At 44.8% G+C, this 19,871-nt stretch overlaps 1 protein-coding gene across 26 annotated transcripts in view; it reads left to right on the top strand.

Annotated features, from left to right (window-relative positions):
• SORBS2 (sorbin and SH3 domain containing 2) overlaps positions 1-19,871 on the top strand; it is a 687,606-nt gene that overhangs the window by 340,090 nt on the left and 327,645 nt on the right. For all 26 annotated transcript variants that reach the window (XM_078678069.1, XM_078678047.1, XM_078678046.1 and 23 more), the window contains one exon: positions 6,727-6,854. In XM_078678069.1, the coding sequence (XP_078534195.1) occupies positions 6,727-6,854 (128 nt within the window). The remainder of the gene's footprint in view (positions 1-6,726; positions 6,855-19,871) is intronic.

The raw sequence follows: 19,871 nt of genomic DNA, 5'->3' as shown, positions 1-19,871 counted from the left end.
TACATAGTTTCATGTTACCCACTGAGCAAGCTGTATTAAAGAGGAAAAGTGTGTATTGGAGAGCTCGATCAGAACTTATGGAAAGTTGGTGGCAAATCACTGTAACCCACAAAGACTGTTGACCCCTTTGGAGAGCAGGTACTCAAAGGATGCAAGTGATGGGTGAATGATCTCTCTGACTATGATGGAATTGTGGGGAGTAAAAGCATCACCACATCCTCTACTTTATTTATTTATTTATTTATTTATTTATTTATTTATTCATGCTCCCGATTGCCTGTAAGATATTTGGATTGAAGTACAGGAGGAAACTAGACAAGTCTACATTTCCAGTTGCTAGAAAATATATGGCAGTTGACATGTCTGAGGCCCTTGAAGAGTCAATCAATGTCTGGTGAAGGAGAAGCAAAAGGATGCCAAATGCTGCATGTGAAGTATTTGGCTCTCATTACAAGCCCAGAACTACATTCCCATCTCTGTCCAAACAAGAGTTTGCACAGAGATGAGAATTAAGACTTGGGTGATATTTATCACTCCCTTGTAGTTTTTCCCTGATAGATTCCATCAGATCAAACCGGTAGAAATCTGATGAAGGGGAAAGTCCCAGAAAAAAGACATAACATAGGTAAATCAGTGTGTTTAAAAACTGTTTCTGCATTTTTCATTCTTGAAAACGCTGAACAGTAAGGATCTACTACATGTGGCAAATACCTCTTCCTGGGGTAATGACATTTACCACATCTGGTAAATACTGCATTTTATTCTGCCCAAATTGTAATGATGGCCTATTTGTTGTATTATGATAATGTGCACTGTGTTGTGCTTGAATGATAACAAGATTTAAAACTAGCCCTTGGTGTCTGAATAGTGTTAGAACATTCCCACACGTCTTGCAATCAAAATTGTTTAGGCCGCTGTGACGGATAGATTGGCTGATGTATGTCATAAGCACACTTATTCACATCTAAGACTACATGTTTAGGTGAATCTTCGCAGGTAATGGGGACTTTACGCATTAAAATAATGACTCATTCTTTGTCATTTAAGGCACACTAATTATTATTATGCTTGCTCAGCTAGATGAAGATTATGCATATCCGAGACCTGAGTTGCTCACAGCACAGTAATAATGGTCACCTTTGCTCTTACTGAACACCCCTTCCACTTCTCCCTTCTTTGCAATTAATATGGATGAGCTTAATCAACTCAAAATATGATACTGTGGGAAAGTGCCGTTTTTGGAATTATCCCCCCATTTTTCTGGTCTGATGCTGCTCGTTTCTCTGACTCTGTGCATTGGGTCATTGAATGGCTAATTAGGACAAAGAACATGTGCTCTGACCTTAAAAATCGGATAAAACTGGCTAACTCCTAGTTGGCACATTTAACTTTCCAATAAGGACATAGCATGGAAATTTAAATATCACTTGTGGACACCAGCCCTTACTGAATCACCCATTAGCGTGACCAAGGAAGACATGGCTTCAAGCCATTTTAGACTGATTTTTGCAGTATTAACCTGCTGCCCGACCTGTCAAAATAATCCTTTACGCACAGAAAATGTTCCTTTTAATTAGGAAAAATTCAGCCCTATGTAGGCCTTGTAGCCCACAAGATAGGATGCATGGTATTTAAAAGTGGGACATATAGAAATGTAATGCTACCATGTCCCGGCAGTAACAAGCCGTAAAATGCTATTTTCCCTTGGAAAGGCTCTGGCTGATCTACAAGGAAAGCTAGAGTACAGATTAAAAAATTAATTCTGCTATCCAGGTTTGGGACAAGCTAGAAACATAGTTCAATCACATTTTAACATTTATTAAAAATCCAATTCAATGGTAAAGGTAGATTTTTAGTAAATATTTAGGACGAGTAACTTTTACAAAATTACCTTTTTCCTGCCTGAAGTTCCTGGAGGCTAATTTGCATACACCTGCCAGCAGCTGCCATGTCAGTAATTGAACTAAATGAGGTTGTGAAAACTGCTCTCAGAGCAGGGCTTTGGCTTGGGCCTAGTGACAAGGTTGGCTGAGTGTGGAGAAAGTGATCCATATCAATTCAGGAATAGCAGCTGGGGAGGTTCCAGGAACTTCATTGACTTGAAAGGCACAAAGTTGAGGTCTGCCCATTCATAGCTTAGTGTAAGGGAGACCTGAGGAAGGGGGATACTTTGTTATTTAGGCCCAGGGTAGCCAATGTGGCACCATCCCACTGGGAGAGGGAGTTGGTCCTAGAAACAGTTTGGGGTACTTACCTTAGGGCATTGCTCATTTCCTTAATCCACCCCTGCCTGGCACACACGCTACCTCCTGTGTCTGTTTGAATACACCCTAGACTAGTGCATTATTGGCCAGTTTGCAGATAAAGTAAAGCTTATGTGCTGCAGAAGTGGGCAGGGTTGTCCCTGGGAACTTTTCCCTCATCGGTAAGAAAGTGTCCAGAAATCAAACTTGCAAAGCTGGCAACTTGCCCATTGCTTCTCAGAAGTACTCTTTCTGGACCTGTTGAAGAACAGAAGAAGCACCTGCTGTGTGAGACCTGTGAGGAAACCTAAAGGGCTGGAGCATGTCCCAATTGTACCCAGGACTAGGAAGAAAACTCCAAGGTCTGTTGGCTGACCTTCTCCGTGGCTATAGGGACACAGCAAGCTGTAAGAGGTCATTTTCCTGAAGTGACCAGTTGAAAAAGAAAGACAATTTGACCCTGCTGGTGACCTATGTGAACATGAGTCCTGACCACCAAGTTGTTTCCCTGAGGTCCTGGGAGCCTTAGTGGTGTGAAGAAGGACTTATCCCGAAATCTTTGAAATCTTTGGACTTGGAAATGTTTGGTATTTCCAGACGTCCAGAGGGCTGAGACCAACCACCCAAGTCAATCTACCCAGAGTGGTATCTTGCTGGGTAAGGTAATCAAGTTGGTCCCGCTTGCCACTTTTTGCTGCTCAAAAAACCTGTTCAGCATATCCTCGAGGATAGCTGATCTGACTTCAGTGCAACTCTCCCAGATACAGCCTGCAACCTTGCCCTGCTGGAGGATTCTGAGCTCCAAAAACAAAGTCAGAATGTCATAATATTGGTCCGACAAAGACACCAAAAGTATCCGACCAATTAGAAGACGTCCCTGTGCGTGATATATGAACTTTTCCCACTCTGAGTTTTTCAATAGGACTCCTCGGATACAGTCCGCAACTTTGCCCAGTTGGATGATTTCGACTTCCATTTCAGAGACTAAGTACTCCGGTACAATCTTCGACCAAAACGAACCGCTTGGCATAAGACAGAGTTTTGTGCATCTTTTTGCAAGAAATTACGTCAGTCAGCAACACATGCACTACTACAGACCGCCTCGGTCTGAAACAGCAATTTCTTAAAACAAAGCAGGGCAATCGCTCTTTTAAATTTGTGGACTTTTGTGCAGAACATCAGCCTGTATGTCCAAACTACCTAATGGCTATTGTGATCAGTGTTTTACTGAAACAGGGTAAATTACCAGAAGAAATCATAATGTAAATTGCATGAGAACAAGGTGATTATTTAAACAAAGTATGGTATGGTTTTGCAAATCTGCCTTGTTAAGCTAAATGCTTTGCTTGTTGGAGAAAGACACCAGTCTGCTGAGCTAAACAGGTGCACCTAATTTGGTCTCCATTTACTAAAGTAAATCATTTAATACTGTGCTTAATACCAAACTCATACGTGCATTGATAAGCATGGTCTTTGATATGACTGGGTGTAGGCTAATGTGGAGTACCCCACGGTCTATACTCAGTCAGTATGTTTGATCTTTTGCTAAATGGTGTAAATCAGGAATTAAAAACTTGTTTTATCTTTGCCAATGGTACAAATTTTTCTAAGGAAGTAAAAACTAATTACGAAAAAGGAGATTTACAAACAACTATTCTTAACTCGTAATGTGACCAATAAATGTGGTGCAACTTCTTTATAGTAGTGACTACCAGTCTAATTTCTATAAGGTTGGTGAGTCACACTTTGAAGTAGTACGGGTCTTTTTTTGCATATCTATGGGATGTACGTCATTTACTACCCGACGTGTTGAATTAAAAACATAATGCCTTGTCTTGAGGTTCCACCAGCGGAAAATTCTTGCATACCTAGCTCACAAATGTATGTTTGCACATTTACCTTTGTCATTGTTCCAGTTACAACATTTTTGTACCGTTGTAAAGCGCCTTTACCTATCCCTGCGTTAAATTTAGGGGTGTTCCCTCCCAATTTCAACCCTAGACAAACACCTTCTCCTGCCTTTCAAAGGAGCAACTTGAATTCACAGAGTGGGAAACTGCTTGCAAGGTCTATTCCCATATCCACAAATTTAGACATTTGTGGGTAATCACTTACATTTTGAGGCTGCCCCACCATAGAACCCCCCGAATACCCGTCATGAATATAAAACTGTGAATGCAAGATCTGTAAAACAGGCAGAATTTCTGAATTCTTAAGACCACATTACAAATGCACAATTTTGCCATTCCCCATTCCGTGAATCATGATTCGAATTTGCCGTTTGCAAAGTGGTCAGTTTACCAAAACGCTCCATTATTCAAGGATTCACTTCAGCATAAATGCCTATTATTTGTCAAATTGGATAATGTTTCGCCTAGTTTTTGTCAGTCATTACTCCTAGGTGAAGTCTATGGAGCATTGCAATAAACAAACTAAATTTTAGATTTCTCGCTGAAATTCTGCCAACGTTAACTGATCCATAAATGTGACTAAAACATTCAGAGCCTGCTTAAAAATATTTTGATGAATATGCTTCAAATTGGATCAAATTGCCTTAGAGGGGCAAAAGCTGTCAGTTGCCAAATGTCCTGGTAGATTAGGCCCTCATTTAGTGGAGGGTGTAAATGTAGCATGCTCCACAAATCGACAAATGCACAGTCCACCACCTCTTATTTCCCCTGCCTCATTTAGAGTCTGGAGAAATTTCAGTTTTTCTGGAGGTGGAGCCATCATTGCAAACTCTTTGCTGAGAAACTCACTGCAGATGGATTACTATCTGCAAAGCATCAGAAGACCCACCCTGCCAGGGCACAGGACCACCATGTATTGCTTGGTGATACCTAGCAGAATAAAACAAGTGTCCCACATACACTGGGAGAAAACTCCCATCATGCCAGGGATTCCTGCTTTCAGCTGTTTTTATCAGAAAAATTAAAAGCATGCAAACCTGGCCACCATGACATGGCAGGCCTGTTGGCATTGCAGTTTTACCCACAATGTTGGCAGAAGCACTTTTTCTGAAAAATCCCCACTGACATGGCAGGGATCTGACTTTGTGGGCAGCAATCCACCATTCACATGGGTTTCCAGATGAAATATTGTCATTCAGTGTAAAGTCATTGATATAAAGTACATGAGTGTTTTTACTTTTTTTAAAAACTTTTTATTAGAGTTGCAGGTACATATTAAGAGTGTTTTTACTTTTGAAATGAAAAAATGCAACTAATTTCACTAAGTACAGCATTAAGCATTCATTAGATTGCTTTGTGTCCCTTGGTCTTTTATTTTGATAATTCCTCCCTCAGGCTACTTCAGGCAGGCACGTCTGGTCATTCACAAGGAGTTGAACAGCTTCAACCATGTTGTTTCCATTAGCTATCCAGCATGCAAAGTATTCTCCTGCTTTGTATCAGAGAGTGTCTATATTAACAGGACCGACTGCCTGTCTCATTAGATATAGACCTGACCACGTGCAGTCTTGTATCTACCTATACAAATATAGATTACGTACTCCTAACCCCTAATCATTAAACGCTGCAGAAAACTCCTGCAACTGAATGACAATTACTCATGAAGTACAATTAGTGTATTGAGCATTCAGAGCAGCTGTTGAATGAGTTGTGGAGATCAGAGGCAGGTCTTCGAGCTGGCATCATTCAATTAAAAATTCAGTATTTCCTAAATGCTCTAAACTTAGCATTGGATGTTCTGAAGGACAAAAATCAATACACGTTCTGAAATATAATTGGAGTTTCATGACAATGAATAAATGAGTAAATAGCATGTTCTTTCGCATTATTAGAATATGGTGTTAGAATGAAGGAAAAAGAGACGGAAAGAGAGCGAGACAGAGAAAGATAAGAGAATATTAAACCTGAATCAGAAGATAAAATGGAGCCTTTATATACAATCGTTATGCAAGCATTTATACATACAGTCACACCAACTAAGATGCATTTTATTTTGTACTGTGTGCTAGAACAGAAGCAGACATCTTAGCGGATAGATGTATACATTTTGGCAGATTAAGAGAGCGATAGGTTAATGGGAAGATGGTGAATAGATTGAGAAAGTCATTTACACACACACATGGCTGGATGTATATATTGATGCAAGAGCGGGTGTGTCATACGTATCGACTGATGTGTAGGGTGCCGACAGATAGAATGATAGACATAGATACACAAATATATAAACAATAGATAGACAAGTGCTCCCATAGATGGATAGATGAATAGGTAGATGTGTGTCTACACAAAGAGAAAGATAAGTGCAAAAAGTCCTGAAATGGAAGCAGAATGTTGGAGGATGATTAACACATCCATATGTGCTCTGATGTGGCGTTCCTGGTTATTGCATAGTCTCACCAGATTGCTATTTATTTGCCATGCTCTCTGACTTTTAGCCAGGGATGTCTTTAGGTCCCTATCCTCTCCATTCATCTGCAGGAATTCAACCTGTTGTGTGATTTGTTTCTCCACAGAGATTTGGAGGTCGTACAACCACTCGCCCCGGGAGGCACTGAATGGAGATGCATCAGGATCGTCCCTTGAAGCAAAAGGTTTCAGAAGTGTCAGACCCAACCTGCAAGAAAAGAAATCCCCAACCCAGGTAACATTCACACACGCTGCCTGTGCCATCAATCAGTGCAACCATAACATAGCTGGCAAGGTTTCAGAGTACTTATGTGTGACATTTTCAGAATTTCAGTGTAATTATGAGTGACATTCAACGACAATGAGGGACACTTTCTCACGAGCAAAAATCAAGTAACTGAGACAAGGGAAATGTATAAATTTCAGAAATAACACCCAGTCGAGCAACAAGAAACTCTAAGATTATCTTAAAACTGCTGCAAAAGACCAGAAATGGAAGGGTAGTCCACCTCAACAGGTGGCAAAAGCAATACCACATCCTTCTTCGGCTTTCTCCCATGTACATACTCCTTCAAAACACCAACTGTGCCCTACAAAACTCTCATACATTAGCATAATCTCCTCTCATCCTACACTTTACCACTTCTCGCACCACAGTACTGCAGATAATTGAAACTGCTCTCAGTTTTAAATTTGCCATTCCAAGCTACTAAACCTTACCAGAGTGATCAGTAAATCCAATTTTCTTCCTGTAAACTATTGCTGTACAGGGCAGATGGTGTGGGGTACCGAGTACCTGCACTACTTTAATTTAAAAGAGAGAGCATCTGCACTTCTCAGCAATGCTTTAATATTTAATGGGAGAACAGTGGCACTTTGAGGGAGGAAATAGGTACTGTGGATAAGTACCAGCACTTTTTGTATGTTTTAACTTAAAGAACTGCCTGCAACATTTGATTGGCATACATCACTCCTCCAACTGCAGCCATCCATCACTCTATAAGCACGGATTGAAAGCCCCTTCTGGACAGGCCACTAACTAATTTTTTCCACTACGGGTTCTGCTGAATTTGCCAAGTGCCCGAACTGGTGGTGGAATTGCTCTGACAGCAGCAGTCGCTTTGCCTCTCTTGAATTAGGGGGTTAAGCGCAGAGTTGGTAGAATCCTCGTTCACAGCTGCCGCCAGTTCAGGTCATCGAGAAGTCACAGGCTCTGTTCTGCTGTGCTTATCAAGATAGTGCAGCGCAGCATGGACACAAGTGCCCTGCCGTTCCCAGAAGACACGTGGAGCCAAGGCAGAATGCTTTCTATCACAGGCACTCTCAGACCACCGGAATCTCTGCCTGGGGGCCAAGGCTGGCGAGGCAGCAGGGGGCACAGCAGGAAGTAAAACACTGTTGTCAGTGTGAGCGCGATCTCCTCCACACTAGTCTGAAGAAGATAAACCCCATTTTTACCGTGGTGCCTATGATAACCTAAGGCTGGCGAGAGAAACAGATTAGTCCTGCAGCATGCAGATTTTAGTGTGTGTGTCTGAATTACATTATCAGATCCTCTGCATGACTGTGCGTGTGCTCCGCAGCGCTGTGTGACAAGTTACAAGTTACAGAAGGCTGCCTGGTATCAGCACGTGGCTAACGTAAAGTTAATTAATTTAACTTACTTCTACTACTACTTCAGAGTCTGTCTCTGACTGTCTGCGTCGGTCCTCGTCCAGCGCCGGTGTTGAGCTGCACAGGGATCACCCGCGTGGGGGGTTTGGGGGGGGGGAGAGAGGGCGCACAGCACACTGCAGACTGCATGCATGCCGTGACCATTCAGAGCCAATCTTCAGCCCAGCTCGGCCGCAGTGCTGCCTGTGCCGGATGCCTCATCAATCTGCGCGCATGCGGCCATGCTGAGGAGTCAACTGGTTTGTTGGTCATTTCTGCAGCTGGCCTCCCGCCGGCGCCGGGGTAATGGGGTTTCAAATGTATGTAGAGACAGTAGCAGCGCACCTGGAGAGAACTTGAAGCGACTCTCAGTCTCATTCGAGTCTCCCGCCGCTTCTGAACACTTCACTTTATCCAGGACATGACGGAGGCAGAGTTCAGATAATCCCCCCATGGTGCCACTGCTGAGGGCAAGCCCCGCCAGGGTCTCGGTAATTCTGGAGTGTCAGTGAAGTCTGTGACTGACAGCCGCACCGCGGGCGGGAAATAGGCGGCCAGGCAGCAGGGGCATATTTGTAACATTGTAGCGCTCTCAACTAGAGGCTGCGGCCGGCAGACTTTTTACTGGGCCACTAACTACTGGCAAGTATTCGAGGAGCAGCAAAGCCGGCGCACTGTCACAGATGCCGGTGGCGCGCACTAGCACAGTGGGTAGACAGTTTCAGAGTGACATAAAAAATGCGTGACAATGCATTTCAGTGCGGTGATGCGGAACACCACACTGAAATGCGTTAGTGTCACGTCAGTTGCGTGATACTTGCCAGGACTGCCATAACGACCAACGCGAATGCATTCTATGCCTTGGAGGGAGCAAGTTAGCATGGAGTTATGAAAATCAGCGTTATAACATCCTTTTTCTTTGTCAACAAGCGTCCCTTTTAAACAGTTGGCTTTGTGTTTACCTGAAATAGACAAGCATAACTCCCTTCTACAACAAGATGCAGTTCAATGTGAAGAAAATGTCATGTATGTCTACTTGCAACACCCCTTTTTGTGGTTCAATCATCGAAGGCTTGATCGACCAAGGATGAAATCGCATAACAAAATCTGATAAAATAATTGCCCCAGCAAAGTTGCACATAAAAGACTAAAGAAACACACTTTTACATTGTTTCGATCTGTCTTCGAACATTGTTTTGAATACCAGAGTGAAGTTAATTCTTCACTACAGCTTCCCACAAATACATTAGCACAGGAACAGAGCATTGACAAGCACCAGGGGCAATCAGTGACGACCTGCAACCCACAAAGTCACCAGCACTGTTCAACACACAAATGTAGCAATAAACCTTCAACTAAAACCATGAACTAATAAACGAAGCACACAGCATAGGGGGAGGATGTCATCCCTCCTGAAAAATCCCAATACGCTTTAAGAATAGGTCCAAGGTTAATTGCTTATAAGCGAGGTACTTCTTCAAAAAGTATGACGAGCATGAAATTAAACATTCAATAAGTGTATGCAAAAGAAATGCAATTGCCAGAAGATAACACACACACAGACGCACACAAATATACATATATTTGTGTGTGTGAGAATACATGTGTGTGTGTCAGACCACCTACATGAGTGGAATTCTTTGAATGATTGCATTAGTCTAGGTTACCTAGTCTTGGAGGTGGGTTTAAGTAAAGTTCTTCTGACCTGATGTAAACTCCAGTGGTATCTCTTCGTTGCCGTTGGCATCTTGTTTCGCCATCCTCTGAAGCTGGCGGTTTCATCTCTGTCGTCAGTGAATCTCCTTGAACTACGACCACGTGCTATGTTGCACTCTGATGTGCTAAAATATTAATTTACACTGTGGTGAGATTTTCTGAAGACGCTGAGACTTTTCATATCTGTCAGTGACCCATGTGAGCTGCACCGGGTCCCCGCAACCGCTCAGGGAATTTCCTGCGAGTTTATAATAAGATTTCCAGAAATACAGCTATGTTACCCGTCTCCGTGCGCGAGTCATGCCTGCATGGGGTGCTCCGCGTTGATTGCAGCAAGTTCGCGCACTCGCGCTGTCTTAGGGTGAGTGTCAATTGCTTGTCTTGCTGCTCAGTCTGCTTAGGTGACGATGGCAGCCTCACAGAAAGAGGACAATCAATGCCCTTACTCTGCCTGCTTTCCAAAGACTCACTGTGAAGTGAAGGCTGTGTCAGCTACGAAGGTGTAATCCGTATGAGCTAATTCAATTGTGTTCTTGTTTGAACTGTCCGGGAAAGAGAGGGCATCAGTGGCGGCTGGTGACATTTGAAATAGGCGGGGCGTAAAATTGACGGTGGAGAAAAGTCCATACAGGAACAAAGACCAGAGGCTATTAGAATGTTAGAGAAGTTGGCCGGTGATTTCATAATATGCGCCACACGAGATAACAGTCCTGCAGACTTCCCACACACTCACACATGAAAAAGACAGCACATAAAGCAGGGGTACAAGCTTAACAGTCTGTTAAGCCTCCACAGGCTGCCGGGTCTCTGAGGATGGCTGCAGCCTGTTCTGGCACTCCGGAGATTTCTAATTTAAAACCTCTTTTAAATGCATGCCATGTTTTCAAATCTGTCTGACTCTTGCACAAGCTTGCCTGAACACCTTCACACTATTACTGAGGTGAAAACCTATACACGATAAAACGAAGACGATAAAATAAAAACAAACTGCAAACATGAAAGAGGGGCAAACGTGATTTCGAGTCAGGGTGCTCAAGTGTTGGTGCAAGTGTTGCATAAAGGACGCTGCTTCTAATTGGACAATTAAGGTTCTTCATTCCCACCCCGTAACCTCACGCAAATCAGCCAAATATGCATTCCAAGTGCCTGTTTCATGTCTCTGCCACTGAACTTAGAAGGCCAAGATTTCTATGTTCACTCCTCTTGTTAGCTGGTCCTGCATAGCCCTATACAAACTTGACTAGTTACCAATACGAGCCACGCATGCCCTTTCCAGCTCTACTGTTGACATATGCCCTCTCTGTAGATATGAATCAGTTTTGAAATAGTTATGATCAGCCTAAGATCTCAATTTCCCTTCTGAAATGATCCGTAATGACGATGTAAATGCCGCGTGACACGCATAATGGACGGCTGTTTGTAGTATAGAGTCTGGCGGGTCTGCAGCGTTAGTTCAAGGGAATAGTTCGGTGTCATATCACAGATGCTGTACATGTAGATCAATTTGCCCGACAGCACAGTAAACACAGACCTCGTTTGAAGGGCCTACATGAAAAAAACAGATGGTACTGCACCAGCGTTACCCCCAAACTACAACAGACTTCCAGGCCAATTAGCTTGTGAATGGCAGAGGAAACAGTTTCCCTTGCTGTTGAATGTCACAAAATTAAACCATCACAAGGTTAATAACATAAACAGACTCTGACTCAGAATAATAAAATAAATGTAAAAAAAACTTACCTTGGCTTCCCGCTCTGACTCCCGACTCGAGTCCTGTCCCGAGACTGCAGACTCCCGCCATCCTGGATTTTGAATGCCTCGTCAGAGTCGTCACTGAAGGCTGCAGGCAGCCTCCCTCCCCTCCATGGCAGCCGGCGCTGATTGGTTCGGCCGGCTGCCCTAAGCACGTCATTTCTCCTAGTCTGCATCCTGCAGAATGGAGAGTGGGAGGAGGCTTGGGGGAGCGGCTTGCCCACTGTTGCTAATACTGTCTGTTTGGACAGCCTCTCAGGCTGTCCAAACAGTCAGTATTAATAACAGTGGGCAAGCCACTCCCCCAAGCCACTCCCCCCTGCCCTGAGGCTCGAGTAAACAGGAAGTTTTGCTGACTGCTTTCTCGCTGTGCGAGAAGGGCAGGCAGAAACAAATGGTAGTTATAAATAAATAACTACCATTTGTTTCTGCCTTCTTCTCGCACGGCGAGAAAGCAGGGGGGCGGCGCCCAAACGCCCCATGGTAAAACCGCCACTGGAGGGCATCACTGTGCCTAGGAAGGGCTTCAAATCGGCGGGGAACTTCTCCACTCCATGTTCTTTTGTCAATGAAAAAGACAGCAAGCTTCTTCGTAATATTGACAGTAAACAGGTAGTACTGGCTTGTACAGTGGAGCCTGACCTTACATAACACTGGCTGAGACGGGGCGAGGAGCTGCCTACTAGGAGCAGGAGGTACTCTAGCACTAGAGTACATGTGTGCCTCTTCCACAAGGAGAGTTTTTAGGTCTGTATTTATTTTCTCTCGGCTGGACTGATCATAACGTAATTGATTTATGTATTGGGATGGGAGATACATGAAATCCCCACTACAGCAAATTGTATTGGGACAATCTCAACCTTTCTGCTGCCCTGAGTGATTTCTCCTTGCAAATTACAAAGCTTACACTAGCATATGTTAATCAAAATACTGATTTGCTAAACAATATCAATAGAAACCATATTAGAGCACACACTAGCCACTTCAGCGGAACTGCAGCATAACCATGTAAAGAATCCCTAGTATGATGGACAATTGAAAGAAGAAAAATGAAAACTAGGAGACCGTGAATGTCGATGGTGCAGAGACAATGATGAAGACCTTGCCTCTTCGGTTACATAAAGGCACAGATCTCTGTTGTGAAAACCAGCTCTAAAAGAACTCTAAAGTTTGGAAATCTTTTACAAACCCCAGGCTCTCTGTGACAAACTATTCTCGTTTTCACAACCTTCAAAAGGCTCACTTATGCTTTATGTGAGTTAAATTACCCTGGTCACCTTTAAGTGAAGTATTACTCGAGCCCTCAGATAACCAAGAGATAATAATGATAACTCTGGCTGAATATTGTAGAAATAAAAGGGTCCTACAAGTTGTCATTAAATAATGTCGATCAATTAAACCGTTCAGGGACAGTTGCGAGTCCTGCCTAGTTCAGCACATGTACACAGTCATAAGGTGCCAACATCCTTGTATGAAAAGGAGCATTTTTATGTACAACAAACAAATAAGTTTCAGTGAATCCAACGACAGATTATAAGCACAAAGGTCTACAATAATTGGAAGTTGTCACATGGTGCAAGTGATGTAGTTGATCTTGAAGATTATCAGGGCCTGCAGGTGGAGCTAGTTTAGATGATGTGCTTAGGGTGATGGGCTGGGATATCTGCAGCCCCATGATGAACCAAGCTGTTGCTTGAAACATAGGGTGGTTCCCGGGACGCTATTAAGCAGGACGTTGCTTCCATCTAGGCGTGAGAGCTTTAGGGATTGAATTGTTGGTCAGACGTCTTCTCCTGGGAGAAAAGGCTTCACCTTTCAGGAGAAAGACTTTGAACCAGGTTGTGTTTTTTTTGTTTTTTTCAAAGAAATCTGCTCTTTGAGGGACAGTTTTGAGTCAAGGGCGAATCTGAGGGATTTGAAATGTGCTCTTACTTGGATTGTGCAGCCAGCATAAAATATTAAGGAAGTTGTTGATTTTTTTCTAAATTGGCTACAATTTGCCTGTCCGCCTGTCAGTTTTGTTTGTGACATTCATTCTCTCTGCTCGAAGATTAATCACATTTTGTGAGCAAACCCTGCCTGCTTGGTTCAAATGACACTTCTGTTCGAGACTTGTGATTCGGACATTTTGCCATGTCTTAATTTGCTCGATGTGCCAAGCACATCTAAAGCACCGTTTCACTCCCACTGTCCCTCCCCTTTTGTATGGGACAAACGTCTGTGTGCACCCTCAATGGTATGGGACAAACGTCATTGCACACACTCAGTTTAGGTGTAGGATAAACTTTAATAAATTCATCCGGCTCAGTTACGGGACACATTTCATGGAACACACTGAGCTCTGGTATGGGACAAACATCATTGCACACACCCAACTCCAGTATGGGGCAAACTTCATTGCTCACTCCCACCACAGAGACTTCACTCTACAGCTTTCCAAAATTTAACAAGCATTTCCAATGCAATGGTTTCGCCTTTGCAAAAGTTAGAGCTATTGGCATTGCTCATGACATTATTTTTATTTATGTTTTTTTTTAAACATAAATAAAAGGCATTGTTATTTACAATGCCAATAGCAGGGCAGGAGAGCAAGCACAAGCAACGAGGGGGCAGGACAGGAAGCACAAGCAATGAGGAGGGGGGAGGACAGCAAGCACGAGCAACGGGGGGCAGGGGAGCAAGCACAGCCAGGGGCAGGGAAGCAAGCACAGCCAGGGGGCAGGGAAGCCAGCACAGCCAGGGGGTAGGGAAGCAAGCACAGCTAGGAGGCAGTGAAGCAAGCACAGGACGGGCTGCAACTCTACCTGGGCTGCCGCCATTCTCACTGCCTGCATCTGTTGGTACACCTGAGTGAGACCATACTTAATACATGCCTCCACTGACACACTTGAGTGAGACAACCCTGAATTCATGAATCCACTGTCATATCAAATCTTTGAGTAAATCGGCTATAGAAGGATCCTAACTTGAACAGACCCCTGGGGTAGCCAGATGCTGTGATTGACATGTGGAAGCAATAAGATATGGCAGATTTAGTGAGACTGGCAGCCTGCATTGTACCTGCAATCGTCCTTGCATGCTGCACACACAGGCTCCCTGAAGCCAGGGTTCATTCCTCCAGTCTGTGGTATACATCCACAGAAATGTACATTCAGATGACAGTCGCGACAACCTGTCTCATTCACTGTTCAAAAAGATTACTTGTCACTTGAAGCAACTGTGGAGTGGGAGGAAACATAACGGTGTGGCATTTCACATTACTGGCAAATAAGCCTGTAAACCATGTGAAACATACTAAACGAACACCAACTGCATCAAAAGCGGTGCCTGCTTCCAGGAGTCAGTGGTTTGGCATCAAGACACCACCTGGTACCAATCATTTTATGCAAACACCCTTTCGACGCATCCGAATAAACTTCGACCATTATAAAGCAAGGATTATAAAGCAAGGAGAGAGTGCTTCACAGCTCACACATCATAACACATACAAAAAAAAGAGTCCAGATAGATAGAGACACAGCGTAAAGGCAGATTGAGAGATAGACTAGAAGGTTGGACAAGCATGCAGGCAGATGGGTAAACAGGTTTTTGGACATAAGAAACAGAGAGACAGGCAGATATAAAGGCACACAATTGACATGCTGGCATATAGCTAGGTAGGGAAATAAGGAGGGACAGAGGCAGTCAGAAAATAGTCAGACAGGGAAAGAGGTAGGCCATAGGAAGACAGACAGACAGACAGACAGACAGACAGATGGAGACAGAGGGACATGGAGACGGGAACGAAGACAGACACAAGGAGAGAGGGACTGACAGGTAAACATGCAGCTATATATACAGGTAAGCAGACAAGCAGGTATGTAGGCTAGCACTTCAGTTAAATATACCGACAGACAGCCAAGTACGATGCATCTAGATAGACAGGCAGAGAAAGAGGAAACTTAAAGGCAACTATACAGGAAAAACATATTGGCATATATGTAGGTAATGCAGTGGGCAGGTAGAAAGACACGTAGCCCTTAGTCAGCCAGGCAGTGAGTTAGACAGACAGAAGGACAGACACACTCAATCTACAGAGTAAGCTATGGGCAGACAGGTACACAGAATACCGACAGATTGCACCCTGCGCCCAGCTCCTCGTGTAAGTGCCTTATAAACACTGAAGCACGAGCGATGACGTTGTGACAGGCCAGAGCTGCACTCGGACCCTGCGATGTACACATCCCAGCCACCACTCGTACACACTGGAAACAGGGCGGGCCACTTAGTTAACAATGATTTCCCATCTGTTCGTCATTTATTTATTTATTTATTTATTTTTGAGATTTATACAGCACGTAAAATTGCCCGTAGGCGTCTCGGCGCTACACCACAGGCGAAGCGCAAGACTCCCAACCAAATTCGATTAGTCGTGCGAGGCAGAAAATACTCGATAGACTACCCCCACTGTGACCAGAAGCAGCAGCAGACTAGGAGCACAGCCGGCGACTGCACAATACTATCCTCCGTGCATACTCCGACCCCCAACCTGGCCCACTCGGAGGACACATCCCCTGTCCAGAAAACAGTGACCCAACACAGCCCCGGGCAGAATCATCACGACTGGAACCCATGGTGCACTATGACCCCCCCCAAACAACACACAGGCCATGCCCCCCCCACCCCCACCATTCCTGAATACAATGTGTGTTATTGACCCTGGTCCCCGACTGACTTACTCTTCCCGGTACTTAATGGAGCTGAATACTGGTAAGATTTGTCCGACTTGTACTATTGCCCCCCTGAAAGCTGCGACGGTCACTCGATTATTTGTGTGTCCGGCCTGTGGATATCAGCTTCCCCAACCTAGTACTCCAGCCCATTGTGGACTACAGGATGGCAGGCCATATGCTGTAGTGAACAGAGCTTCGCATGTATGTCGAGCTGCGCTCATTAATACGCGCTCACTCCCATGTCATAGCTTTTATATTAATGAATTCATTGTCACCCATGAGCTGGATCTATTGTTTGTTACGGAGACCTGGGCAGATGCCGGGTCGGGTCCGGATTTCTGTAATGCTACCCCGGAGGGATATAGTGTCGTTAGACATGATAGGCCTGTAGGGAGAGGTGGCGGTCTTGCCATTATCTTTAAGGATAAATATCGTACTACACTTGATCCTATAAACTCGGCTAACTGTGAATCAGCTGCTTTTGCTATCAGCATCTCCCCTAAGCAGGCACTAAAGGGTGTTATACTTTATCGGCCCCCTGGCCCCCGTAATTCCTTTCTTTCCTCCCTCTCTGACCTAAGTGACAATGTTATATGTTCTGATACATACACCATATTGGGAGACTTTAATTTCCATTTGGAAGAGCAGGACAACTCCGACACTGCCCAGCTTATAGCTGACTTTTCTAATTTAGGGCTGTACCAACTAGTCAAGGGCATTACGCATCAAGCTGGACATTCCCTTGATGGTCTGTTCACAAACGATCCTGGCATATCTGTATCAGACATCATTCCAATCACTTGGTCTGACCATAGGGCTATCATCTTTCAAATAGATATACGATCCACTGCCCCCTCAGCTTCCAGGCCTCGAATCAGAATGGGCACACGTGCCTGGAAAACTGCAGATTTGCCTCAGATGCTACATTCCTTGGTTTCTTCCCGCCCTCTGGGTGAAAATACCTCGGCACTATCGGCCTCAGCTTTTCAGGACTGGATCCGAAGTGCCGCTGACCTTGTGGCCCCAGAGAAAATCACGAAGCCCAATAGAGTATCCCCCTCGGCCCCCTGGTACAATGAAGACCTTCGACTACACCGCCAACACTGCAGAAATCTAGAAAGGCGCTGGAGGAAGGTCTACTGCCCCATAGCCAGACAAACTTATAAGGATGCCCTTCAGATTTATAAAAAGGCAATCGTGGCCCGAAAAATTGATTTTTTTCTCGGCACAAATCAAAACCGCTGCTAATTCGGCCAGAGAACTGTTCTCCGTTGTCAACACCTTGTCTTCCCCCCCTGTTGGGCCTGAAGTGGAGCCCTCACAGGTTTTTTGCAACGAATTAGCAGCCTTCTTCATCACAAAGGTTGCAGATATATATGCTTCTTTTGAAGACAATCCCAGAACTGAATGTAGAGGTGGTAGAGGGGAAGAACTATTGTCTCTTCACAACTATGACCATTTTTCCTGCTTTCTACCCGCCCCACATGAGGATGTGACCAAAATCATCTCTACTATTAAATCGGGCTCCCCACTGGATCCTTGTCCCCCATCCGTGATGTCAAAACTCACAGAAGTGATTTCTTGCCCTCTCATGGAGATCTGCAACATTGCATTTTCGACAGGTCAATTTCCAAGTATATGGAAGAACGCTGTCATAAAACCCCTTCTGAAAAAACCTTCCTTAGATCCCACAGCCGTTGCAAGCTATAGACCGATCGCGTGCCTGCCCTTTCCGGCCAAAGTATGCGAATACCTGATGAACCGACAGCTCTCAGAGTTCGTCGAGACTCACCATCTTCTCGACGATACGCAGTTTGGTTTTAGGAAAGGGCATGGAACAGAGACTGCCTTGATAAAGGCCTCTGACGAGATCAGGGTGATAATGGACCAGGGAGGGGCGGCTGTCCTTATCCTCTTGGATCTGTCAGCAGCTTTTGACACGGTCGACCATGCCATCTTAGTCGACCGTGTCACTGCTTTGGGGATTAACGGTCGTTCCAAGGATCTTATCTCATCGTTCCTGGCAAACCGTACCCAGACAGTAAAGTTGGGAGATTACTATTCCCCTATCTCTGCACTCCCTTGTGGAGTCCCACAAGGCTCCTCGCTAAGCCCTATGCTTTTTAATATCTATGTAGCGGACTTGGCGAGGATAATAAAGGCCTATGGGATACAGCTTACATCGTATGCAGACGATACCCAGCTGGTGCTGGGTATCCACAAGGACGGCCATACTGTAGCAGCCAACTTCCAGAAAGCCATGCTTGAGGTCAGTAGCTGGATGGCCCTGAACTGCCTTCGCCTTAACTCGGATAAGACCGAGATTATGACCTTCGGAAGACTCTCCCCTGAATGGTCTTATGGTTGGTGGCCAGAAAAGCTTGGCCCCCCACCTGTTCCAGTGGAAAAAACCCGAAATTTGGGAGTGATTTTTGACACTAAGTTGGTTTTCGACCTCCATACCAACAAGGTTGTGTCATCTTCTTTTTTCATTCTGAAAAAAATTAAGAAGTTGTTGCCTTACCTCCCGCCGTCAGCTGGGAAGACTCTGGTCTCCACCCTAGTCTTCTCCAGGATAGACTACGGGAATGCACTCTTCCTTCATACCCAGAAGCGTGTCACAACGAAGCTGCAATCTATTCAGAATGCGGCTGCTAGGATTCTTCTTAACATCCCTCGTCGCAAATCCACCTCTCTTGGTATCAGTCAGCTTCACTGGCTAAGAGTCGAGAGCCGCGTCAAGTTTAAGTCCCTCTGCATTGCTTATAAGGCTGTACATGGCATGGGACCTAGGTTCTTGATTGAAGCCTTTCAACTGTATACTCCCAGCAGGCAGTTAAGATCGGCCAACATCAGTCTCCTCCCTGTGCCACGCACAAGATCGGTCACCTGGGGAGACAGGCGCTTTCTCGTGGCCACTCCAAAACTTTGGAACCTCCTGCCACTAGCCATCAAAACCGCCCCGAATCTGATGAGCTTTCGCAGACTCTTGAAAACATGGTTGTTCAATCAGTAAGAGGATGGTTTGATGATAGACTCCAGTTGCTCCATAGCGCCGAGACACCTTCGGGTATTTGTTGCGCTATAAAAGTTGCGTAAATAAATAAATAAATAAATAAACCTCAGTGCACAACCTCTCCCTAAGTGCTTCCTGAGTGCTCACGGCCGACCTTCCCTCAGAACACATTTCTGCCCTGGGCACCTACTGTAAACCCCTTTGTGTAAATAGGAAAATGGTCCTCGCGGCACATGCCCTGAGTGCACAATGCACCCGTCAGGTGAGGCACATCAAAGCAATGAGGCATCTAGATATCCACCCTCCACTCTATGAGCTCTTGGCGCACGCTCTGGTCTTCAATGCGCACTCGGGCCAGAGCTGCCCTCAGTGCACGCTCTGCCTCCGGCCTAAGCTCGGCCGG

This window comes from Lissotriton helveticus, chromosome 2_2 (genome assembly GCF_964261635.1).
Source record: "Lissotriton helveticus chromosome 2_2, aLisHel1.1, whole genome shotgun sequence".
NCBI lineage: Eukaryota > Metazoa > Chordata > Amphibia > Caudata > Salamandridae > Lissotriton > Lissotriton helveticus.
The sequence above is the reverse complement of the archived record's forward strand: the minus strand, read 5'-3'. Positions and strand labels throughout refer to the sequence as shown.